Genomic DNA, 27,968 nt, shown 5'->3' on the forward strand with positions numbered 1-27,968 from the left:
TGAGCAAAGCATCATTTTTATTCAGCGATGCTGATGACGGAAGAGTGCCTCAAAAATAAATACTGCACATACACATGTGAAAACTGTACGCATTCATGACGTGACCAACAACAACAATGACAAGAAGACCAACAGCTTTTCAGATCAGCACATCTTGTTATGTATCTTTAACAATATTCTCTGGTAGGGTTCTTTCATTGCTCCCCCTTTGCAAAGCATCTCCTGGCATCAGCTCCAAACAGCACAACCTGGAAGTCTTTCCTCGTTAGGTGGAACATCAAACAGGCTGACACAAAGCAGAACTGATTGAGAAGGTTTTTTTTTAAATATCTGAAAACACGTGAAAGAAGATGTCTTTGCCTCAAACGTAACTGACGAATATCAAATTCCTCACAAACCATGAGGCGGTGGTACTGGAGTAAAGGTCTCACAAGGTCTTCAGTAACTTTCAGGCTTAAAAAGAGGTACCTTAAAAGTTTCCCTTTTCAAAAAGCGGTTAAGCATGGCTTGTAGTTTCTTTCTTTTCTGAGTTGACAAAGCAGATTCTGATACAGTAATACAGAATAAACACTTCAGTCACTTTTCAAAGGGTGTAATGTAGCAGCACTGCACTGACACGCAGTGGTGCCTTCGGAGTTTTCACTCGAAAGCAGAGAAAAGGAACAATGCACTTCAACGCCACTCAAACATTGGAACAGATCAGCCGGATTAGCTCTGAAGTTGGCAAAACAGTTGGTACCTTTAGAAATGCAACATTCTGTCAGAAGATCACAGATTATACAGGTTATACACGAAGATATTTACACATCACAGGAACAGCAAAAATCACCACAGGGTTCATCCCATTCACCTCGCCATTTTTAGAAAATAACATTTGCAAACTTTTATTAAATAAAAAGGATTCAAATACAAAATTAAATAGTTCCGAGTAAAAAAGGCACACCCTCGCACAGTGTAGATATTGATGATGATGTCAAAACACGTACAGTTCAATGTTTTAGGTTTATTTCCGATCAATGTTCTTCAAGAAACAAACAAAAAAAACATACAGTGTAAATATTTTTGTGATTATATAATACTGGAGGTCACGGAGACCACACCAAGTTTGAGAGAAACATTGAGTCAGAGCAAGACCAAGAGATATAGGCTTTGATCTCAGTTCTTCTAGCGCTGTTACAACGCTAAAATGCACAAAGCCCAGCAGCAAAAAAAGCAGTAAATTCCAAAACATCATACCCACTGGAAGCACAGTTCCATTTAAACTCGCAAATGCACTCTTTTAAAGAAAGGGATGTAAAAATATATGCACACACGTTCCATAGAACACTCTCTAATCTTTAAAATCAGCTAAATCTGAACGCTCTACTTGTTCTCTGTGGATAAAAAAGTGACAATGCTAATAATATCTCCAATCCTCTCATCGTCTAATAAACTCTAGATGTGTTACTTCAGTTGTAACACACTTTATTTATTGTTAACACACAAGCTCACTACTATTGCATGACTCTACATGAGTCAATGGTAAAATTGGTAGGATATAATTTGCATAATAGTTTTGGTGCATTAGATCATGTGCAAACATCTTGCGCAAATGTTCTACTTTGTTGGGAGTTAGTGGGACACACTCAACTCTTCTATGGTGCGTGCGCTTGGTACTAAATCTAAATTCAAATAGCAAATTTGAATCACTATGTGGGGCACGACCGTCCATTCATTCTGCAGTCCAAATAGACTGGAAAACTATCACTGCTCTAGTTTCAGTACTGTTTGAATAGGTACAGGTGCTTAGTAAACCTGATATGTGGTCTTAAATGATCATTTGAAATACATGTATATATATTAATATATATATATACACATATAGATATATAAACAGATGGACTTCAAGACAAAATTAACTTTTTAGCTCTGGACTAGTTTATACTGTCAGTGGAAACCCCACTATCAAAAAAAAACAACAACAAAAAACAAAGTTAACCTAAGTTAACCCGGGCCAGGAAATTTGACCACTTATGATGATGTTTCTTGCAGGAAACAAATATAGAATAAGAGTAAAAAGCAGCTCTGAGGATTCCAGATAATAATGCACAATAACGCCACTCAACATCCCACCCAACAATATCTAACACAGAGGTACAACACAGCATAACGCACGACTATATATTTGTCCATTCACCGCTTAGTACCATAAACCTATTTGCTTATTTAGTACTTTTGGAAAAAACTCAAACAAACACAGGGGCAAAAAACATTAAATAAATGTAAACAAACAGATCCCAGTAAAATTCCCAGGACCCCATGTTAGAAGCCTCTCTGTAGATGGAGGCTTCCATGTTTAGCGTTCACCTCAAAATCCCACCTATACCTGATACTGAGACAGACGTCAGGCACCAGTTAGGACAGAATGGTGGTGATGAAGTCGTAAAATCTCTTGGAATATTGCTCTGGGTTAACAGTTGAGATCTCTGCACCGGCCTATGACACACAGAGAGAAGTACAGACATGCTTTGCGTCAGTTTAAAAAAAAAGAAAATTAATTAATTTATTTTAAAGTATTTCCAGTAGATGGCACTGTGGCTCCAAGTCAAATACATCCACTACCTTAAACAAGCTGTATTAAAAAGAAGAATCACTTCAAAAGGATAAAACAGCGAGTGCTGAATACATATTACAAAGAAATACATTAAATGCATGAATGCAAAAATGTCTTTTTGAGTCTATTAAAGAAGTGATTTGATCTGGTGTAATTTCTTACCCCATGCTTTACAGTCTTAGCTGCATGAGCTGCTTTCTTCTTAGCATCATAAGGAGTGAGGATGTCAATGATTGCCATGAAGTAGACTTCCTTTTTGGGTGCATCTGAAAAAAGTATATTTATTAATTTCACTGTGGACTAGCATAGCTTTAATCCAGATTCACTATATTTGTAAAATATTTTCAAGAATATACTACGGCAACAAAATAAGTAGTAAACTTTTACTTAGTATAAATATAAGTATTTTACTTACTCAGTAAAAACAAAAAATTCTTTATATGTCATAAACAAAATTTACCAAGACACTGATTTTACATAAAATAATAACAATCAATCACCGCCCATTTGCAGTGCATTCATTAGTGTAGACTATGTATGTTTGTAAAGAAATTGAATGTTGAAAGTATGAATTTGTATTGGTATTAAAACGTCTCTCACTGTCGTGGCTCCGGGTGGCGTACACATCAATGTTAGGGTCGAATTCCCCAGGGCCTAGTGGCTTGTTACTCTCAAGTGTGTTGCTGGGACTATCAGGTGGGGTTCCCGTCACCCCTCCGTCACTCTCCGTCCCCTCCTCTTCTCCGGCATCGTTATCCTCGCTCTCCTCCTCCGGCTGCTCCTGCTCTCCCCGCTCCACGTCATGGAGCCCCACTAGAAGGCTGTAGTCCATCAGCTTCAGCTGAGCTAGGAACTACCCAAAGAGCCCACATGTCAGGCACGATTTCAGATTATTTTAAATGAAACAAACAAGAACAAGAATGCATCTTATTCACAAAGTTACTGTGACTGCTATAATCTCAAAGGTGGAAACTGAAGTTGAAATGAATATACATCATGCGTAATTACATTTCTAAATATTTGGATTAATGGACTAAACTTATGGACTGTCTTAAATTACTAAAAACTCTAAACATTAGTATTTATTACATTAGTATTTGAAAGATTTTGGTAGGTTAAACCACAGCAAATATATATAGCAAATACTTAAATATAGCAACTGTTATTGAGCTTTAAAAAAATAAAATAACAACAAAAATTACAGCTGGTTTTATGCAGCGGAATTTCTTGTCAGACATCCACTAATAATACCTTGTTGCCACCTACTGGATATATTATGAACTGCAGCAATGAAGAAACGTAAAATTACAGTCCATTACCAAACATTATATAATATTGTTTTTTAGGGTGTTTTTGAGAAATCAACCATATTAAAAGAAAGTTTATTTCTCAGGATTTGATTAAACCAAATACACGGTTTCAGAAGTTAGTAAGTATTACATTCGAGTTGGAACTAAACCAATAAGGATGCTAGATTTTTTATTGTTTCTGACAAAGAAAACTGTACACACACACACACACACACACATACCTCCACATCATTCTTCAGCTTCTCCAGGAACATCTTCTTATTCTCACCATCAATGTAGACTTTCTGGCCATCGTTGATGAAGTCATTGTCTTTGTAAGTTGGGAGCTCCTTGGTCTGATAATCACAGTGTAAAAAGAGAGATACAATGTTACAAAACCTTTTAAAAGTTAAATGATAAACATTTGAAAAAAGTTAACATTTTACTTATGTTCGTGGAAAGCGGTAAGCAGGGGAAATTGCTTGATTGATTTTAGAGATTAGGGCTGCAAAATATGAACCCCAATATGAGGCTGAGGACGTAATAGAACATCTTGAGATTTTAGGTGAGTAACATTTAGATTCCCTTTATGGTATGTTAAGGTAAGGAGATTTTACTCTAAATTTATTATTTTCAAGCATTTCAATTGGTCTAATCTTCTTGACATGCTGCAAAAGTGTAAAAGGCAGTTTTGTTAAATTACACTACATGGACAAGAGTATTGGGAGACATTTCTTCTAAAATTAAAAGTATTAAAAGCTTTTCTGCTAGGCCGTTGCCATGTGCTTGCTGGCTGTTTGCTATGGTGTTCCAGGTGGTTACTATGGTGTTGCTAGTTGCCCTGGTGGTTGCTATGATGATGTTAAGTGATTGTTAGATTGTTAGGTTGTTACAGTGTTGCAAGGTATTTCAGGCAGTTGTTATGGGGTTGTTTACTTGTTGCTAGGGTGTTGCTAGGTCATTGCTAGGCAGTTGCTATAGTACCCTAGATGGATGATTTGGTGTTTCAGGTGGTTCTGAATGGGGTGGGAATCAAAGGGCATGTCAAATTATGATATCACATTACGCTGCTTATGATTACGATAATGTAATTCGGCGATACTTGATATATCGCACAACAATTCTATGATACTTCATGGCATCTGTGTTACTTAAGAGGATAAAACACTTACACCATGTGGAGTAATGAAGCAGTAACTTCAGTTATCACAAAAGAAAATACTACGATATATCGCAATATTGATATTATGTCCCACCCCTCGTTATGACATTTTCTGCGGCCCTTCAGGTTAATGGGTGAATGTTTGTTGTGTATTTGTATTATCAGTACATCTAGAGGGTGTCAAAACCCTTGTGCACTATTCATTCCAATAGGACAAAAATCCACCAATAATTAACGATACACAGAAACAATAGCTGTGTTAGAAAAAAATGTATATTGTATATTAATTATATATTGTGCAGCCCTAATGCATTGAGTACACATCCGCTTTGCCAACTATGAAAGCTAGTTTAAACAGAGCACAAGCAGCAGGCCCTCTATGAGTTCAGTAAGGGCAGTGATGAGCTGAAGCAGTGTCGCTGCCTATTTGCTCAGGGTGCGTCTTCTGCTCCGTCTTTTCTTGGGGTGTCTTTTTAGAGATTGTACTAGAGAGTCTACACAACACTGTCCGATACTGACTGTGTGCATGATGGCGCACGCTGATTGAATCAATTATTCTGACATATCAAGTGTCAATGAGGATGTCTCTTTTGTTTTATCCCAGCTCTCAGCAAACCGTACATTCTCAGAAAGATGATCCCAAATGGGCCTCTTGTTTTAATACTGTATTGCGCTATATATTACATGTACAAAGCTTCACCTACATACCTGTTTGATTAATATGAATAAGACAATACTGTCAGTAATATAAACCACTTTAAATAATTGTTATTACACCCCAATTATTTTTTATTATGCAAGCCTACTAAATCAGGATACTATAAGCCATAAATGGGATTATGAGGATCGGGGTCTTTCAATTAGTACTCAGATCAAACAACATACAGAATCCTCGTTCTCAAAAACCACACATCACAATCTGCAAGTCTTTTTCTTTGGTGCATACACTGTATGGACAAATATATTGGGACACTTGCTCGTTCATAATTTCTAAGCAAATAAAGGGTATTAAAAAGGGGTTGTCTTTTTTTTATAGGCAAAACCTTTATATTTTGGAACATTACTGTAAGAATACGGATTTGATTGCATACAGTGACAAGTGTTTAGATGGCTTTATACCCCTATAGAAAGGTGGCTATATTCATAATCTGTCCTATTCTATTGTACTGGCTATACTTCTATATCTATAGCAGTGGTTTTAAAACTATGGCATGTAAAGCACACTAAGGTAAGGTAAGGTACCAGTAAATGTTTTTAATGTATCAAAAACAAAAAGATTATACAGGAAAATGTGGGTAGCAAGGGATGTCCAAATCTGCCTGGCTTATTTGGAGACAGTGACATGTTACTGGCAGATAAAAACATTATATGTGTAAAATGAGCAGAATTTTCTTCTAATGTCATGACGTCCACATAAAAGTCATTTGGAGCATTTCTAGTGGAATTTGGAGTATACATTTCTATAGCATTAATTTATTGTGTTTCACATCAACATCAGCATATCCATCAGCCTTATTACACATTGCATTTTGTCCATATTGTTCACCCTTAGTTTGCTTGCATATGTTCCTGTGGCTGACTTAAAGGTGGTAGTAAAAAAAAAGATTTTAGTTTTTTAGAGGGTAGCACATGATCTAAAATGTTTGAGAATCACTATTCTGTAGAAATTAGTAAAACAGTGTGTGTGCATTTGCACATCTGTGTCAGCAATAAGTGATGAATTGAAGTGGCTGAATGCATTTATCCAAAGGTGTGTCCACAAATATCTGCACAAATAGTATACAACAGCTGATCCTAAACAATATACATAATTATTTTACATACTGACAGAAACACACACAGATCCGTCCACATCATCCACGTCTAGAGAACATTAGCAGCTCTAGCTTTCCAAACCAGAACCACATAGCTTGATTTCTGCTTGTGTACATGATTAAATTGGGTTAGTGTTTGAACAGATTACACACTAAAAAGATTAAGGGATCATTTGTTAGCATTCTGGATTGTGATCATTCATCAGCTTTACTCATTTCTGGAGTCCCTGCGGATACAGCTGCTGTGGAAGAAGACATCGCATTATTTCTGGACGAGGGCAGCTCAAAGGAGTGTGCACTCCCTCGTGGGATCCTGAAAGAACAGTGCTTTTCCTGAGGCCAAACGCAGGGGGGTCGGCACATGCTGGGGGAGGAGCAAATGTGTGACAGCTCTTTGCTGGTGTGTCCTTACGTGTCTGATGGCGCAGTAAAAACGCGTGGCGATCCGGATGGTTTGTAGCTTTTGGCTCATGCGAGATTTGGGTGGAGCCCCATCTTCAGGTGGACGTGGCTGCTAGAAAGAGGGTGAGAGGCCTGCTGAAAAATCTCACTTCAGAAACCCTATCAGCTGCTTTAATTTGAATAATATTACCATTTATATACTACATTGGAACAAAAACAACAAAATGAACGAAAATGTAATAATGAATTGCCAACACATCCTTTTTAGTGTCTTTTTGCGAAAACCAATGTTTAATATATGATCAAATCCAATCATTCTAAATATTCTGCATTACTCTTATACTTAAAATGCCATGACATTAGCACCAGTGACAGGTGGTGAGGTGGTAAATATGTTTCTAATTATTATCTTCATCTACACTGTGATTTTATTTTAGGCAGAATGTGATCAGTATCTTGAATAATCAAGCATTTTACTTCGACTACAATTAATAAACAATTATTTAAATGAACAATAGACATGATATTTTTCTGTGGTAGAAGTTGTTGAGTGGTTTTAGAGTTTGTGTTTAAAGGGACAATGCATAAACACACAGTGAGGAAAGTATTACAATAATAATAATAATAATAATAATAATAATAATAAATCTAGGCAATTAAGTGGTGCTAATGTTATGAATGATCAGAAAAGAAAAATCTACTTAGAATTAACTTGGTTTAAAATATGTATTTTTAAGCAAAATATTTGTTTTACTCTTTCCACAAGTATATTAGCATTAATAGAAAAGAAATCTGTTCAGAAAATACTCATTTAATTAAACATCACCTTAATATTAAGTGCAATTACAGCTTCTAAATCAGAAATGTTGACAATATACAGCTGTCAGTGTTCAAAGTAACGATAAAAAGGCTTGAGAAACAATGATTTCATTATTTAACACAACCAATACTGCATATGAGCCATATTTACAAACATATATGAATTTCATATTTGCAATACAGCATCATATACATTCAGAAGAGTAAGTTAAAACAAAATCTGCATAACGAGGGCGCTCCACCATGCCAACAGGGTGTACATGCACACTGAGAACAGAGACCAGAGAAATGCATGCAAATTATTCACATGCCCTTTGGACAGACTAAAAATATCCTGTTCACTGTTTTAGCATAAGAATAAAAGGATTATCAAAGTCAGTAAATTTGCTTTGAGGCAAAAGTGTTACTGAAAACTCACAATAAATGATAAGTATTCATTTAAAAATGTCATTAATTCTTATATTTTTAAAACTCCTGTTAAGTGATGGTAAAAAAAAAAAACCCTCATGATTAAAGTATGTGTTGAGCTATTTTATCCATAGTTTTTTTATATTGCTTACTATGCTCACAGATATTAAAGTTACTATTGCTAGTCTCTAATTAAGAATATATCAATAATTCATGGAGAGTTATACTGTTACACAATAAACAACTGGTGCAATTGACCAAAAAAAACTACTATTCAAAATGCACACAAATGTGAGACCGTAATTTCAGATTTCAGTTTGAAAGTACAATACAATGCCAAAAGTATTTGATGACCCATTAATAAAAAATTACTTAGATTTCAATTACTTTCATGGCCACAGGTGTAGCTATAAAACCCAGGACCAACTGTGGTCATGCAGACTGCTTCAACAAATATTAGTGAAAAAATGGCTCGCTCTCAGGTGCTCAGTAAATTCCAGTTGTGAAATATACTCACTACTAAATATTACATAGTCACCTTTTTTGAAGAAAGAATAAACCATGGTCCGAAACACCTGCATTACTGACCAAAATAACAATGCCTATATTTCTGTAAGTGCATGCTGGATCTGTAAATGTATTTTAGTTAGTTCCATTCAACCAGGATTCACATAAAATTGACATAATTGACACAATTGTATTCCCAGTAAAGCAAGAGGAGGGATAAAACAAAATAAATCGTTAAGACATTTAACTAAAAACGTAAAAAATAAGTGATTTTGAAAAAGAATGGAGAGAGTCAAAAATGGCCTTTTCTTCAAGCATTAATTTATTTGGGGACTTTATTAACAGAAGATTAACAAATAAATGGGAAGCCAATTTATTAAGTTCCAAAAGCAAACGATCCAGGGTTTTTGACAGTAGCATCCAACTCACACATGCAATGTACTGAACGTGCAAGTGCATGCTTATCTGCAACGGAAACTCACAAATCACACAGGCAACTAGCCCTACGAAAAGTCTCACGTTTGATACTTACTGCATTAAATTTATCTCCCCATAAAGACTATTTATGATATGTATGCTCCATAAAAATGACTTTACCTTTTCCTTGTCACTCGCCTCTCTGGCCACTGTGGATCCCTAAAAGAGAAAAAAGTAAAAATATAGCTTAAAATTAGTTGTTGTCAATTATGACTAAATTTGTGTTTGTAATTATACTGAAAAATATGGCTAAAATTTTATTCACAATATATTTCTTAATTTTAGTCAATATGATATATAATACAGTATATACAGTGGCTTGAAAAAATATCCATACCCCTTGAACTTTTTCATAATGTTCATCTTACAACCACACACTTACAAACAGCATGATGCTGCCCCCACCATGTTTCACAGTGGGTATTGTAGTGGATTAACCAGAGGATTTCTTCATGGCTTGGACACACACACACACTACCCCCATCTTATGGTCTAAAAGGAATGTTCTAACTTTACAATCACCCCAGAAGAACACTCTAAAAAAACCTTGGAGTAATCTTTTTCAAACAACCTTAAATTTCAAAATGACATTTACTGACTATTTCTTCACTCAGCCTCGCTCGAGAGCCCTAAATGCGAGTTTAGGGTAAAATTCTGTTTACATTCCTCCAAGTCATAAACCTCGGAGTTAATGTAAACATTTGGAACATTTGCAACACCATCACTAGGACGGGACTGCGGACTTAAGAGAGTGTCAAAACTTAATTAATGCCTTGGAAATTGTTAATTCACCAAATGTTGTACCAATTTAGGGGTTTGTGCCTAGTTATTTCTGCAATCACTTAGAAATAAGATTAATGAAATTAAGAGAAATGTTCTAAGCTTGGGATTCCAATTTCAACATTGCAGGCTCAAATTCTGTGGGGTGCAGAAAGAACTCCTTCCCCCACCATCGTAAATTCCGATGCCAGCCGCTTATCTAAACACAGCAGAGGGGGGAGAAATTTCTCACTAAGAAGATTTTGCTTAAAATACATATAAATTGACTATATAAAAAGGTGTTTTATAGAATGTTTACTAAATAATGGTATATGTGTCTGGTATATGGTATATGTGTCTGGATGTGTCCTGATTTAAATTTTCCTACACATTCAAGTCTGAATCAACAAGGTTTAACTAGCATTTGATAATTTAGCTTTATTTGGTTATCAGTGGTTTAACCATGTATTTTCTTTTAAGTGATTTAATTGGGTTTAAATAATATCATGACTCTTGATCTCTTTCTGACAGAGTACCATCCATCATTGTATTTCTAAGATTATCTTGAGTATTACAAAACTGTTTGTGGGCAATATATATATATTACATTTATTGTGATTCAATTGTAAGATTGTTGTTTCCTGAATTTATCATCACAAACTGATATGCTGAAAAATGTATTTTGATCCACTGTTTAGTTGAGTTTTCTTTTGGTTGGGTCTATTAGAAAAATAGACCACTAGCTGATGCATGCTGACCATGTGAGGGGGGGTTTATGGCCCTTTGTGAATAAGATCATCTTCCCCACCAAAGTTTGAAATTGCTCCTAGACCAATCAAAACACAGACACTTGGGCCACAGAGCCAATCATAGCTCAGGGGCCAAACAGGCCACAGAGTCTAATAGTTAAACTGGGCAGACACAGTTTAGAGTTTCCAGTTGAGTTCGGAGTTTAGTTCAGAGCAGTTGGAGGAGAAGCAGTTAGAGAAGGAGTTGGAGAAGATGAGTTGAGGAAAACAGTTAGAGGAGAGAGGTTAGGGAGCCCAGAGATGGAGAAAGGATAGACTGTTAGTTTAGTCATCTTAAGTTAGTTTTCTTAGACTAGTGCATTTAATCTTCAAGTATATTAATATTAGCTATCCTAGTTAAAATATCTAAGGTTATTTTACAATCTACGAAGCCAAGCATTATTCCATCTAAGTTTAGCTAAAGTACAGCTGAAAAGGAGATCCGCCAGATCCAACCCAGAAACCTGCGGTCCGGAGGCCACCAGCAAGCCACCTGAGAGCGAAAGGATTTCCCTGTGGGTTCTAATGGGGCTCCGTGCTGACACAGGAAGTCAAACCACCCTGCAGACAGGCTCACGTGATCCTTTTTCGGGGTGAAGCAGCAGACGACCAACCCAGACGGACGTCACCAAGGCCCATTTCAACACCTCAGAGTAAGGCAGAGCTGGGTTTAATCTTTCGGCAGATGGTGTTCTGTTGGTCATGGTCTGGGTCGGGTCTTTAATAGAGCGTCTTTAGTATAGATGACTCATTTTGAGTGGCTTGGTTGGAAATAAGAATTGGTTTCGTAGACTTAAAATGCCTTAGATCCTTATTTAGAAACACTCACTTAATAGTTATATTAATCTTTATTCCTTTCATATCAGCATTATAACGTGTTTGTTCTTTTATTTCTCATTTATCATTCTACACTATGATTTGATAGCTAATGGCTACATTTATGACTTTTTAATGAATTATTTACTCATATCTGTGTGATTTAATAAATACTTTTATTTTACAAAACCTGTCATTTCAGTGTGTTTTTCTGGATAACTTGGTTATGAAAATTTCTGTCACCTGTAGAAACCACACCCTGAGATGTCTTGTGTTATTAATTAATTTGATTAATTAATTTATTAATTAATCTAATTAAATTAATTTAATAACTGGCGCCCAATTAAAAATATTTCAACATCTCAATTAGCACCAGGTATTAAACCACTGAGCCCGCTACAGTATGATGTGTTCAGGGTGATGAGGAGTATTACTTTTCCACCACATATAACACTTTATAACATATAACATTTGCATTTAGGCTCCTCTTCTTTTACGCTTGTGTCCCCTACCTGGCTTTATATCTTTCTTTCAACAATGGTTTTCTCCTTGCCGCTCTTCAGTAATAGCCAGATTTGTGAAGTGCATAGTATAATTGTCCTGTGAACAGATTCTTCAACCTGAGCTGTGGGTTTCTGCAGTTCCTCCAGAGTGACCATGGAACCATGCTCTGATCATTGCTCGATCTGTCAGTTTGGGTGGACGGCCTTGGTATTGGTATATGTGCAATTGTGGAATACGTATTCCACTGGATGGATTGAACAGTGCTCATTGGGATGCTCCAGGTTTGGCACATGTTGCAGAAGGGGTTCCCACTATATTAACTGTACGCCACTGGTATACACTATTCTGTTACACTTTATGTCCAAATGTTTGTGGACACCCCTTCTAATAAATTGATTAATCTATTTTAAAATTGAACAAATAATGAATAGGGTGAGGTGATGATCATTTTCCAACATCCTGACCTTGCTAATGCTCGTCATAGATTGCAATCAAATCCTTACAGCAACGCTCCAAAAATCCAGTAGAGACATTTACTTCAACAAAAGTAGGATGAACTCGTAGCACCCTTACATTTCAGAATATACAATGAATAAGCAGGTGCCCCAATATAATATAGTTAATCTTCTGTCTATCAGCACTCACCTTTAAATCATATTTCTTGTGGACAGGCAGGCGGTGGCTGAAGACGTTACGTGTGACGATCATGTATGTCTCGTCTCCGTCCACGGTGAGGCGGTACATGCCCAGGAACTGAGGAAGCAGCGTGTTGCCATGGCACTCCACTATATACTGGAAACACAGACGACAGACAAACACATGAGCCTCCACTTCACCAGGGTTCATCATAAGGGTGACTCAGCTTCTTCACAGGGACAGCCTTTCTTCCACCTCCTACACAATTCTCCTAGTCACTTCCACTTGGGAAAATCCATGTTTCAGGCCTGACCAGAAGTCTCTTTGAATAAGACTATATGGCATTTTTTACATTTTCGCTAGACCAGAAAAGATAATTCCTAAAACTCTTTAGTAAGATGTTACACCGCATGACAACTTCACCACAAAGTAGAGTCTATGGTTACTTAAGTCCTAATAGAGCGAGAAGCTACTGAGGCTAGACCTGACTTTACCTGGTGATATTTCTTCAGAATGTTGTGCATTTCAGCCACGTCTTCGCTGGTGATTATCTTAATGACATATTTCTTGTTGTAGGAGGTGTGAAAGCGAGCGCCGCTGCGTCCCTGGGCATCACTGGGAATCGGCGCACTCCGCGTCAGGGAGTTCTGCCAGAGGACAAGACATGCAAGGATTCACACACACACACACACACACATACAAACTAAAATTATGTGTATTGACATGACACAAAACAACAAAATCCAGTGGGTTCATCTACCATTTAAGCACTAATGTTCACTACACACCTAAACTTTTGTGGATACTCCTACCATGAACGTATTTATATACTGAAAAGGCCTCATTCACATCTGCCATTAACATGCGTCCTGGATAATCACCAATGACTATCAAAATGCATAGGTGTCAAGAAATGGCACTTTTAATATCTCTCCTGTGACTACTTGTGATCAGATTTCTGCTGAAGGAGGACTGTAAGAGTCTTCCCATTTCCAGCCCAAATCAAGAGAAGGCAGCTTTTAGGTTAATACAAACACTATGTTTTGCCAGGGGCAGTGCTTTGCTGTAGGGGACATATCGAGATGCTGTGGTTTCACACTAAATGATAACATAATCATATGCACCTCTGACTACCCCCCAAAGTGGTTTGAGAGACCAGATTACAATGCATCCTCACACCTGTTCTTACTGCTGACCACTTATGATCGGACCACCCTGGTGTGAACAGACTCTAATTTGCACCCATTGATGCACACAGCTTGTTCAGTCCCTGCAGATAAATACTGGCAACAGAATAGGACTTTCTGGAACAGATTAAAATGAACCCATTGGCACCATGCATAATTCCATGTGTGGGCGAGAGGTGTAGGTCTGCATAGGACCAAGTTTTTAATTCCGCTCCCACCCACTCCTACTTGAATGTGTCCTGATCCCGAAAATGCATCAGCAGCATTAAAAAAATTAAAAACTGCAAATCAAAAACACTCCTATACTTAGAACAATGTTTTTTAAAACCATTCTAACTTCACTAACTACTACCTCTTAAAAAACAAACCAGTTGGTTGGTGTACTTTAAAAACTAACAATATACATTCATAATATGCTTAGAAAAGTATATTATACAATTTTATATATAATAATATATAATACTATATTATATAAAATAGTATCTACTTCTACTGGACATCTTTGTTTAATTCCTATTAATCCCTAACATTTTAAAGTTAACTACAGTTCAGATTTAAACATGGTTTTGCTCCTATTCACAGAGTGATTTGTTTGGAAGCTTGATTTCCACAACTACAGCAGACTGGTCTGGTCATCAGTGGTGGAGAAGTGTGCTGGAGCATTCTGGGAATCAGGCCAAGCTAACCACATTTGTTCCTCTCCTTGGCATTTACTCAAATAATGAGTACCACCTGCACAGTTTTAAAGATCATACTGCAATAGCATCTGACAGTTCTAAGCTTACCGTATGCTACAAAGCAGATTAATGCCCTTTAGTTCACAATTTACTTTCAGCACTCAACTTTGCCTATTGACATACACTATATGGACAAAGTGTTGAGACACCTTTTTCAGTCATTGTTTCTTTTGAAATCAAGGGTATACAAATAATGTATCCTGCTTGGTTGGAGTAACTGTCTCTACAGTAGAGGGAAGCATTGCTACTACATTTTAAAACACTGCTGTGAGTATGTGATTGGATGTTAGTTTAACATCACCCTACCTTGCACCACTCTGACTTCCCAACACATCTCACATATATTGGATGGAGAACCATCCTAAAAAACCCTGCTTGTTCCACTGATCCACAGCCTAATTATGTGGGGCATTAAACCCCTTAAGCCCATGTCTGTTGTTAGATAGTTGTGAACAGAGGCTTAACAAGCAGTGTGTGTGCACGTGAATGCCAGTCAGTAATGTCAGTAATGAGTGCAACTTAATATTAAATATTTTGGAAATACATTAAGAAAAGGGTTTACCTGGTATTCCTGATCATCAATGACAAATCTCTCCCTAAGATTCCGGAAGACAAGAGGACAGTACTCCTTGAACTTGAAATGGCTTGGCATGTTCTCTCTTCATAGAGTAGAAAAAAGAGAGCAAAAAAGAGACATCAGAACAAAACTGTTCAGGCCAAAAAATTGAAAACATGATAACGGCGCACTCTGACACTAGTTTGGATGTACTACAGGTGATTTAAAACGACAGTCTTACTTGTTAAAGAGGTGATTGTCCACTTTAATCTTGGAGTTGGCTTTGAAGTCATCAGGCATCAGCATAACAGGGATCTGAATGTGACTGAGTTCATTTATCTGTAAAAGAGCAAACAAACAGAAAGAGCCGGCTGAGTGCTGAGTACAGTTATTGAGCCATCAAGTTTCAAAGTTCAGCTAGCATAATCAGATAGTTCAGCTGGCTATTTCATGCATCCACACTAGGGATTAACTAGAAATGACCACTTTTGGGGAAAACGAATCCCAAACAAAATGAAATATATTTACACAATTTTTGCAGATTTTCATTTATTTTGCACGGAGAGGGGTAGTTGTTGGTATGACCATACTGCTTAAAAAAGACATTTAGCAGGGCCTGAAGGAGCCAAAAAGAAAATATTGGGATAGAGGAAGAAAGGAGAAGGGGAAGCAGGGAATGAGGTTAGAAGTAGTTAGTTTTTTAGAAGAGTGAGTGCTCTTTAAAGAGCTCAGTCTTTAAGAGGTTCTTAAAAATTGCAAGGTACGCTCCTGCTCATGTAGAAGTAGGTAGTGTGTTCCACCATTGGGGAACTAGGAAGGAGAACAATCTGGATTGCTTTGCATGAATGTCTGGCAAAGCTAAACATTTCTTATGTTAGAGGGAACCCTGCAAAATGAATTTCAAATAAATGAATGAATAAATGAATTTTGTTCACTCAAATTATTGTCATTGCACTTATTAGCTATGCACCCTAAACCTAATTTTAGGTGTCTGCATCCCAAATCAAACCTTTTCCTTCATATGTAGCAAATACTCATTTGTGTGGTAGTGTGAACAGAAATGTCTGAACAGGCAAATTGAAAACACATCATAACTTGGTAACAGACTACAGACCAGGGTTGTCCAATCTTTTTTGACGAATGCAGGTTTTCATTCTGAACAACCAGCAGCACACCTAATTCCATTGTTTAACCTGTCAGTCTTCAATTAACTGATCACAGGTACTTCTTCTTCTTCTTCTGGGCTGGAATAAAAAAAACCTGCAACCACACTGTGCCTTTGAAAATAAGACTGGATACCCCTGCCATTGACACCTGTCTGTTTCCTCCCATTGCAACAGCCAATATTTCTCCTTATCATGAGAGCTGATCAGATAAGATTTTGCATATCATTGGGCAATATGACAGAAACCAAACTCTTTACACACAAATAAATAGTGCACTAACCTTTTGGCTTTTATGACATGTTACCCAGTCTTGTGAGAGAAAGCATGTATCTCTATCCTCTTTAAGTTTGTGTGCCTTTGCTAGATTATTTTTCTCAGCAGGTAAACAAAAGAAATGGAAGTTCAATTTTCTGTTTGTTTTTCCAGTTAAACACCCATTATGTTTATTCTTTTCTGTAAGCTACGCTGAGCATAGTCGTTTGCTCTACAAGTTTAAAAGTAGCAGGTCAGTTAGCTGATTTTGATGTCAGGAGTCTAATAATCCCAAGGACAGACATAAAACAGTTTTTTTTTTTTGCACTTGCAGGACAGCAGTGTGATGTGTTCAGACTAATGTCATATACAAGTCACATTAAGAAGACAATGTAAATGACAAAACAAGACAATTGAATCTGGGCAGTAAATCATATCTGGGCCTCTTTTAGCTGTTCTGTGAACGAAGCCTAATAGACCAAACTCTGTCAACAGTAACGTCACATCAGGCGTGAAGAGTTTCCTGGATCTGCTTCAAAGGATCAGCTCTGACTGAACTGTCTAGGAGAGAGCAAAGTCACTCAAAATGTGGTGCACTGTTGGCTGCCAGCCAAGCAACACCTTCCGCCTCCACATACAGCAACAGCATACAGACTGTGCAGTCAGCAGCAGTAGTTATGTATCATCCACATTTTCCTTATGCTGTCTGTAATAAATTTGATATTATTCACTAACTAGGTACAGATTCATGACTTCATTGGACTGAATTATGTTTTTAGGGAATACACTTAAACCAAATTAAATAGCATTATTAAATAGCATTATTTACACTCTCTGTAATGAAATAAGCATTCATGATATTCACAATATGTTTAGAAAAGATGTATTTGATCTAATCTGATGCTAAAATTACATATTTTGCAGCCCTATATTATACCCCTCTAGCCCAGGCCTGACATTAGGCATGATGCCAACAGGTTCATGTTTATTTGCTTCAAAGAGTCCTCTTCCACTGACAACACAATACAGCATCGTATTACACTACAGGCAATAGACAGGCTGTGTGTGTAAGCAATCTGTGTTAGCAATACATGCAATGTACAGTAACTGAACGCATTCATTGTAAGGGGTGTCCAGAGACATTTTACCATATATAGTGTATATTTAGCACCTAAAACTATGTAAAATCTTTACACTTAAATTCCTTCAGTTCAGTTTTTAAAAAAGTATATAGTTGCATCTGTTGTTATTCACGCTGGAACAAATGCAATTTCTCTCAAACAGTCAGATAGTTTGAATAAGTATTTTTACATCATAGGGAACAATTTAATGAAGGCATTTTAATGGGAAAAGATCAGCTGTACACATTTGCTACACGACATTTTTTGAGAATAGATTGTTTTATCAGGTTTCATGAGTAACTGAAACTCTGGAGGACTTTTAATAGTGTGGCTTGTACTAACACTGGCAGAAACCCTGATTTTATATTATTATCTGAAATTAAAATACCACAACCTTAATAATACAATCAGAGAAAATTAAAAAGGTTTTATGTGTTTGACAAACTTTTAACCATATTCCCTCCCACTGGACTGTGAACTGGCACCCATGGAGTAATAACAGGCGGGGAATAAATCTGGTTAATCTTAGACCACACACACCAAATCCACTAGCAGCAAATCATGCAGTGAAGTTACAGAACATCCCTTCTGAACGTTTGCTCTTAATAACAAAGCAACTAATAAAAAAAACATATACACAATTCTGGAAAAAATTGAGACCACTTAAAATTTATGAGTTTTTTTATTTTACCAACATGAAACCTCTGGAATATCTATCATAAACTGAAATCTTATTATTCAGCTATGACTGATTCTCATATTAATTCACCTTCAAACTGATTGAAAGAAAGCCACACTCACCCTTATACAGTTTGGGACCACTTAAAAATGATAAGTTTCTTTGATCTTAACACATTAAAAACCCATGGAATATAATCAAGAGGAAGATGGATGATCACAGCCATCAAACCAAGCTGAACTGCTTGAATTTTTGCACCAGGAGTGGCATAAAGTTATCCAAAATCAGTGTCTAAGACTGGTGAGAACATGCCAAGATGCATTAAAACTGCGATTAAAAACCAGGGTTATTCCACCAAATATTGATTTCTGAACATATTGATTTCTCTTAAATCTTTATGAATATGAACTTGTTGTATTTGCATTATTTGTTATTACAGCCATTTCTCATTTTTTGAAAATAAATGCTCTAAAAAAATGAGCAACTATTTTTCTGCACCTCCAGGAACTCCTTCAAGATGCTGAAAAAATTGTGGGTGTCACTGGTGACTGTGATTCCAGTCTTACTTGTGTAATGAACAGTAGTTTGTGGGAGTCAATAGGCTGCAATTAGCCAGCACAAGTGTTGCCTGTGGTGTTCTGCAGGATTCAGTACCTGGGTCACTCGCTTTTTTCTGCTCAGTTACATTCATCATCATAAGCACAACATAAGCTACCATTTGTATTTTGATGATACTAAAGCCTACGGTATATTTGTCTATAAGCATATTCACAGTCTACAAGAATGAATGGGCTCGATGCGTTGCTTGCTTGTCTAATGATAATCTGGTGTTATTACAGATACAACAGCATTGTTTGACCTCACTACCTTGGGCAGTTTGCATTTTTTCATGTAAGGAACACAGCCCATATATGGTCGTTTGCAGATACCGAGCTCCCCATACATGCATTTATGCCTCGCCTCGATTACTGTAATGCCCTCTTTATTTTCTATCTTTAAATAGACAGCTACTTACACCCACATCTGTGCGTCACCATATTACATCCATACTTAAAGTTCTGTACTGATAACCTGCGCCCGCACTGAATCACTTGTAAGGTGTTATAAGGGACATGAGAGTAATACTGTTTCACACGACTTTTGCCATATCTTATGGAAGCTAAAGAATGCTGCACTGATCTGTAGGATGTGTGTGTAAGGCCTCATGCATTGAATGTGGATGTGATTTCAGGCAGCGATAACTGTAGCCAGACGCCACCGGTTACGATCATGAGAACTGACTGTGCTGCCCACTGTGGGTGGCAATGCCTTTAATTAGGAATGAGCTTTGGGATCTTAATTTTAATGGTAAAAAGGTTATAAATGAATGTCAACACAGAATAATTCACTTTGCAGTGTTTTTGCCCAGGATGTGCCCAGACAGGTGGGCATAATTTCTCTGCCCTTTTGAAGTCCAACCTGCTTTTATGACACTCCCTCTATCAACCACACACACTCTCTCACTCTGACGTAAAAGGCTATTTCTGTAAACTTTCCTCTGTGACTCCATCTGTCCTTACTGCATCAGGGGGTTTTGCCCTGCATCCGTCAGCAAACGCCATGGTCAATTCATATAGTCGACATTTCAAGCTGTTGATGCTAAAAATGTATTTTCAATGAATTTACAAAGCCAGATGGTGAATTAACAGTTTCTGCATAACATTCCATGCTTTACTCCAAACTGATTATGTAATGTTTATTTACTGACATGCCAAATGTCATGGGACAGCAGCATGTAAATTGGTCATGGAGTGTCACCTTGTGAGTGATCTGAACACTCAACACTGAACACTAATCCACTAATAAGTGTTCATGGCAAACCTTGTAAATTATCAGTCAGTGCTAGGTCTGATAGTGGGTGTCAGATGGATATCATGTGTTTACAAATATTTTGTCATTACCAGCCACAGTGGACAGCACGGTGTCTGGCTAGAATTGTCTGTGTGATCACACATGCAACTCTGAAAGAAGGAAGCAAGTACATATACCACTTGCTTGTACTGTTTCCTCCAGCTTTTCTAAATAATCTTAAATATGCTTTACTGACAAGGCTAAAAGTGAGACACAAAGAGGGAATATGCAAGCGACAGAAGGAGGCACACAGCCTCTACAATACCAGATGCTAAATGGTTAAATCATCATCATATTCATCTTGGGGAATGGACATACTGTAACATTTTTTCTACAAAATATATGCCAGTATGTCATAGCTCAAGGGACAGTCGGTAAAACTAACGTAGTTCCCAACTTTCCCCTGCTCAACGCACCACACAATCGTCCTAAAAATAGCTGCCCCATTTTTCCTAGAAACAACCAGTCTTCCACCACGGTGAGCTGAAACTATGATCATAGTCTAACACAAAGATGAATGACCGTTAATGCCCCCAGTGACTCTGATCTTGTCATGTCTTTTGCACAAAAAGGACCATTTTAATGTATTTAATGTATTTTTTTTGCTCATCATAGTAATAATAGTCACAGGCAATATTATCATTATTATTGTTTATGTGACATTTGTTGCTTTTAGGCCTGTCGCGATAACAAAATTTTCAGGACAATATATTGTCCCAGAAATTATTGCTCTTCGTGCACTATACTGATAACTTAACCGATGGATGTCGCTGTCTGTCTGACAGATTCATTGAGAGCCGATGAGAGAGCAGCACAGCTTGACTTGCTGAGCTGCAGTTCATTCTTATGTAAACATACGCACGCGGAAACCCAGTAGCTGTTATCGAAGTCAACAAAAGTGATCACGGTTAAAAAAATTATCGCAGGACTAGTTGCTTTAAAATTCTCCACACATTCTGTATTGCGGAAATATTATCCTTTGTAATACGTGCAGCATTTGGTATTGCATTGTCTTGCTAAAAAAATGGCAGGACAGGATCTCTGTAAAAGATTACTGCTCCATATGCAGTTTGCAAATGTGCACATTCAGTCATATGACTGACAGTCATAATATGTGATAGCAGACCATGCAAGCCTTAAAGAAAGTTGCTGCTGGTCTTCCAGGCACTCGGCTAATGCAGACTAAAGAGACTATGTGAAAGACGTGTGTGAGACTAAATCAACGTGATAAGTGCACCAGGAGGATAATATGAGGTATTGCTCCTGCACTTTTTCTAGTCTCTATGGACCATCCATCCTAGCCATCCTGTGAAAACAAACATAACAGCCAATCTGTGAGTAATGTGGATGGTATTATCTCAGAGGGTGGTAAGCTGCTTAAAATCAAACACCACTTCACAAATGTGTTAATAATGTGACTGGTGCATTGCTATGACTAGCACACAGGGAGGTAACCTATTTGGCGTGTAATGGGAAGAAAAGAGGTCTGTGTAATTACAATCAGAGATGATCTGGCCTGCTGGTTACGCACTTAATCAACATAATTTCATTTGATACAGCAATTCAAATTTAATGCAGCCCAAGACTTACAGCACCTGCAGCCAGTTGCTCCAGCTGAAAGTGCGCTGGATCATAGATTAGAGTGTAACGCAGGGGTGCTCATTCCTGGTCCTGTTGCTTTACCAAACTTGAGATTTCAGAGTCCCTAAGGTCCTTAATTACTTTAGATGTGTGAGATTATGGCTGAAGGTAAACTCTGCAAAGTGGTAGACCTCCAGGCCCAGGACTGAGCACCCCTGGTGTAAAGTCTTTCCTAAGCCACACACTGAACTAAAACTAGCGGTGTACAGATTTTAACTAGTACTGCGTACAGTGACACTAGTTCGAAACACAGTCAATGGAAAGTTCACCAACATAAACATGATGAATGATACCATGAAGCCGTGAAGTTGATCGCCTAATTTTTTTTCTTCCATACTATGTTTACATTTTTACTCACTATTGTATTGTGTAATAGGACAGAGAAATGTAAAATTATTTAGGTTTTTAAATATTTACTTTCATAGACATGTAACTTATGCCAGAAAAGTGAAAAGTCAGCAATAAAAAAAAAAGACTACTTGCATATTGGCAAAGAAAATTTTCTTATGACTGACACAGTTCACTGCTAGAATCACTTAATACACTTTGTAATATCCCTGTAGTTATCTATTAAAATTAAAAATAAACTTGAGATGGACATGTAGAAATGTCTCTATAGGGGCTAGTACACTAGGAACTAGACAAGCTGTGTGTGTATGTGTATATGCATTTACACACATTTGTCAGCAGTCAGCAGTGGTTACAACATAAAATAGCTAAATGCATTCATTTGAAGGGTCCACCAACATTTAAACATACAGCATATTATTATTTGGTCTTTGGATAATGATCTGACAAAAGATAAAAAAGAATGTTGCCTACACTGGAAGTAACAAAGTAATGCAAACTTGCTGCTCTGTCTTTGGGATGTAATTTAGTCGCTTGCCTTTGGATTAAGCATGTCTCAATCCTGCCAGGAGGAAAGCCACGTGGGGACCAGGCCTGCTTCATCCTATTCCATTTGACTTACACTTCAGACACCCTTATGCAATCATGGCACTGAAAAGATTGCTTCCGTATCACACTAAAAATGTGTACGGGAAAGAGGAGAATGGGCCAGGAGGGGAGGAAAGACTGACAAAGAAAATTAAAAAGGCACAACCTAGCTGGAGGACAAGCACAAAATAGGGGAGAAGAACAAAAGCCAAGGGTAGGCCTATCCAGGGAGCAGCTTAGGCGAAAAAAATAACTGGGTGCAGATCAAGGAGGAGGGGATCTAATAATGGCCTAATTAATACCCACACCAGAGGCAAGAAGCAAAGCATTAATCAGGTCAAAACATAGCACTGATCAAGCTGTGCGAGGAGGAGTGGAGCCACAACAAAACCACAGCCAGCAAAGGTTATAACACAGCTATTGCTTCTCACAAAGATAAATAAACTCACTGTCAGATTTAATATCTAAAATGTTTCTGAATTTACACACAAGAAGGCTTGATTAGAAATTCAACAAAACCTGACAGCATGGTAAGGAGGAGTATAAGGAGCTACAGCTTCCAGTCTCTAGGACTGAGGATAGGATGAGTCAGCCAGTTCTCCTGGTTAGCACTTCACTTCTGCAGAGATCTGGCTGTGAGAGGAGCTCAAAGCCCACTCAAGAGAGCAGCTCCAGGAGACGAGAGCTGGCACTCCGAATGAGAAATCGAGCCTGCTATTCAAAAACAGTAATTTCCCTCAGACAAGAACGTCGGCTAAAAGGGAATGCTTCTGAAGTGGTGCTCGGCAGTGGATGCGGTGGAGCCTCTTCATGTTGGTAAACAAATAAAGCGGCTGCATACGCCCACTTGTGTCATCCCCACCGACCTTCAGTTCAGAGACTCAGATAGACAGAAAATGCCCAGCAACCACTAACACTACTTACTTTACTCACACCCAACTCTGAGTGCTCAAAGCACCACACTTTGACAGTTTCTTGCCTGGAAGGAAGGAACCTGCAGCGAAACTGATGCTGTTGTTATGGATACGAAAAATGAGGAGAACACCAGAGAAAGTCACCTAAGGCTGTTTCATTCTTGTGCTTCCAGTTCCCTTCTATTCTGTAGAAACAAAGCCAAAATTGTCCTGTAGGTTGTCAAATATGCAACCACATTCTGCACAACAGAGACCAGAGGCAGAGCTAGATTCATTTGGCATATCCACTCATTTGTCCCAATCCAAGCAGGTCTTACACTGAGTTTACAGCGATCCAGAATAAAGAACCAGAAACAAAGAGGGTTTTCCCAATGTATTCAAGTTTGTTCAGTAAGTGCAATGCTTCAACAGTAAAACACCACATGATCAATAATAGCATGATTAACTAGCTAGTTGCCTGACAGCTCAGATACTCCAATTAATGAACAGAAAGATCCTGCAGATGGGCTGTTCCTGCCAAGACTATCAATTACTTAATTCCTTGGAGTAACCTTGAAACTAATTACTTGAGAAAAATGTGTACATGGAAAGATGAGATGAAAAACTGTCTGGTTTGTCATCTAAACATATAGGAATGGCCGTGCTATAGCTTTTTTCTTCCAGGTATTAAAGCTTTGCTTTGGTCAGTGAGGATAATAATACAAATCAAAAAGTGCACTGTAGAGCAGAATAAAAAAAAACTCTTTGTAGATGTATTACACTCAACCCTTTAAACCTATCCTAACTCTGACACAGCGCCAAAGATTCACAGAAGTGTGATGGGTAGAGAATTATTTTCATCTCTGTTCCACCTGTATATGCAACCCAGCACTCACAAATAGGGTACTGAGAGCTATTTTTATCCTTACTGTTCGGCTGTTGAAGCTTTTTGACGTTTGTCTTTTTCTTCAAAGACAAATTATTTTATATGATATGCTAAAATTAGATTAAACATTTTTAGACCCAGCTGTACTTATATTACCACTGCCTGAACAAATACCTTTAACATACTCTGCTTCAGAGTGACTGACCAGTTGCTCTAATCTCAGCATTCCAAGCAATATGTATAGGCAATATGCAGCATTAGTGTGTTAGAAATAACTTTAGACTATATTCAATGAGGTTTCTTTTAAAAAACACCTAAAGCTAAATGCCATATACTCTGCCAAACCTACTTGGAAACTGAGACGTTATTATTTTAAATGAATTTTATTACGCATGTAATACTCAAAATCTAACCAACAACAAAATACTATAACAGTGCACTTACAGCTAAAAAATCCCATTGTTTGCATCTCTGCATCAACCACAAGCTTAATCTAACTCATAACCTTGAAAGGCTTTTCATCAGGGGATCAGCAACAAGGCCCCCCAGACACCGGTTAGCAGAGTCCCTGGAGTCCAATTACAAGCTTTTTCAGACACCTGGAAAATTTTAATCTATTACAGAAAAGCATCTACCACAGTATTAAGAGCAATATCATCAAATTTCCTTATTTGGAGCATGGGAAACTGCAGGTTAGGACAGAACAGAATGATTTCTGGCAGCATGTGTTGGCTTGCAGCAGCATTTGGAGGTATGTCTATGTCAGCACATCAATCATACAGGACAGAAATCGACAAGGCATCCAAAAACCCGAATCAGTAGAACATTTTTTGTCCTTTAATAGTTAATTATGTAAAATTAATACTGAAATTAATTTAATGTTCTTAACAATGGTATATTAAAGGCCTCTTAGGCTTGAATGATATGCCAAACATTTAAATTATAAAATATCTCATTATTTTGGTGGATACAATATAATTCTGATATTGATATGAAAGATACAACCAAGAACACTCAAAACAGATTTGTAGGTTTGTATATGTATGAGGAAAAATTAGCTGATTATGTAATGCACCCTGTAATAATCGTCAAGTAGTGACAGGTGTTGTAAATGATGTTTGATGTATTCGTGTATAAATGTCAGAGATGTTTTTAGAAATCATATCACATTTACTGAAATATTTCAATACATATTTTAATACTGAATTATTTAATTATCCAAGTCTGTTCCAATATGTTGTGTTCAAATGAATACGGACATCATTGGCTAAAACATAGAATATCGTTGTCTCAATAGTTAACTCCAGGATATTTTTTCTCTCCATGAATTCCCATTTATTATACCAGGCATCCCATATTACCCTGACATTTTAGCAATTATCCTTTCTCATTAGTTTCCATGATCAGATTAGAAAGCCTCTAAATTTTAATTTTTTTTCAGGTTCTCCATGTAACTTGGCTGCACACTAAATCACTAGCTAGTTACTTCCTATTTATTATAGCAGCGTTTATCATTTCTCATTACTTTCTTTGATCAGAAAGCTTCTAAATTTCCTTTTTTTTTAGATGCTCCATGTAAATTGATTAACCTAGGTTACACATTAAATCACTAGCTAGTTAATTCTCATTTTTTATACCAACATTTAACTTTTCTCATTAGTTTCTACAATCAGAAAGCTTCTAAATTTCCATTTTTCTTTCAGATTCTCCATGTAAATTGCTTAACCTAGCTTACAAACTAAATAATTAACGTATCCTAGTTTACTAAACCAGGCATTTACCGTTAATTATACCAGGCATCCCATATCACACTGATATTTTAACCTAAACTGGGAGTTATCTTTTCTCGTGAGTTTCCATGATCAGAAAGTCTCTATATTTCCAGTTTTTCCAGATTATTCCCTGTAAATTACACACTATCTAAATTAATTAGTAATTACAACACAAAAACATTATATAGCTAGTTATAGCTAGCTATTAATCAGGCTGGCCGAACCACACTTAAGCCACCGGCTGTAAGTTAACTAGATGAGGGACCTACCGAATGGTTCACTCCCCACATTAATACGCTGAGCAGAGGGTCGCTGGCTCGGAACAGCTTCACCTTCTGCGACACGAAATGTTTCTTCTTGGTTTTGGTCTTGCTGGCAATGGATGCGGCGAGGCTGCTGGCCGCAGAAGCCATGTTCAGAAGCGGGACTTGGGATGAGAAACCGGGCGGGAACTGAGGGAAAGCCCTGATTACTGACTGATTACTAGCACACTGTCAGCAGAAGAAGCGGCTCCACACCTGAAGCTGCCCGAATCACACGCGTCCGGCGGGAGGTCAACGAGTCTTTCGTCCCCTTAATTCGTATTCCTTCGTTCATCCCTCTGAAAAATTAAGAGATGATAAAATTATCGACGCGGTTTTTTCACAGAGAAAAAAACCTGAAGTCGTGAGACGGCGCTAGCCGGCTGTCATTGACGTTAGCTTGAAGGTTAAGCGGTATAATGAAGCAGCCTGCCTGCTCCCAGCTTTACCGGGGTGATAGCTAACGTTAACGGCGGCTTCGTTCACCTCCCTCACTAGCCCAGAAAACACTCTTCATGTCGGGAACGTGTAAAAACGACAGAAATAAACGAAGTTTTTCTTAGTTTTCAGCGATAAAAATCCCCCCACAGCCCGCCGCTCAGCCCACAGGTTGAGGTAAACCGTTAGCACGCCTATCGCTAGCCAGCGGCTCGAGACGCGATTTGAATCTTAACGGTCCGTCTCGCGCTCGGTTAGCAGAGGCTCTGGAGCTCCGGCGGTCTGTCCGTCAGCACCGGGAGAAGCAGAGCGGGTATCGTGGAGGGAAGAGCTGGCATCTCCGCCATCCCCCCTGCGCTCAGGATGCAGCAGCTGGATGGAGGCGCAGTGCATCAGTCCCCCTTAACCCCACCGCAGCCCGCTCGCCCGCTCCGGCTTTACACACAGCGGCTGCTGGAGGGAGGCGCACTGCATCATGGTGGTGGACGATTCACCAACGAATCGTTTGTGACCGAACTGCTCGGTTCAGTGAGTCGAG

General features: G+C 37.9%; 1 protein-coding gene across 3 annotated transcripts; it reads right to left on the bottom strand.

Moving 5' to 3' along the window:
* pip4k2ab (phosphatidylinositol-5-phosphate 4-kinase, type II, alpha b) lies at window positions 1-27,903 on the bottom strand. 3 transcript variants are annotated; one of them, XM_007236069.4, is made up of 11 exons: window positions 26,960-27,903; window positions 15,696-15,793; window positions 15,461-15,557; window positions 13,469-13,621; window positions 12,984-13,130; window positions 9,592-9,630; window positions 7,271-7,369; window positions 4,125-4,238; window positions 3,194-3,446; window positions 2,756-2,859; window positions 1-2,475 (listed from the first exon to the last, which is right to left on the bottom strand). In XM_007236069.4, the coding sequence occupies exons 1-11, from the start codon at window positions 27,101-27,103 to the stop codon at window positions 2,395-2,397; spliced, it is 1,329 nt and encodes a 442-aa protein (XP_007236131.1). In that variant the 5' UTR covers window positions 27,104-27,903; the 3' UTR covers window positions 1-2,394. The 3 variants fall into 3 exon arrangements, with proteins under 3 accessions (XP_007236131.1, XP_007236130.1, XP_007236132.1); XM_007236068.4 differs by having other exon boundaries at window positions 7,271-7,372; XM_007236070.4 differs by lacking the exon at window positions 7,271-7,369.
* Window positions 27,904-27,968: the final 65 nt, after the last annotated feature.

Source organism: Astyanax mexicanus, chromosome 4 (genome assembly GCF_023375975.1).
Source record: "Astyanax mexicanus isolate ESR-SI-001 chromosome 4, AstMex3_surface, whole genome shotgun sequence".
In the NCBI taxonomy this organism is placed as follows: Eukaryota; Metazoa; Chordata; class Actinopteri; order Characiformes; family Acestrorhamphidae; genus Astyanax; species Astyanax mexicanus.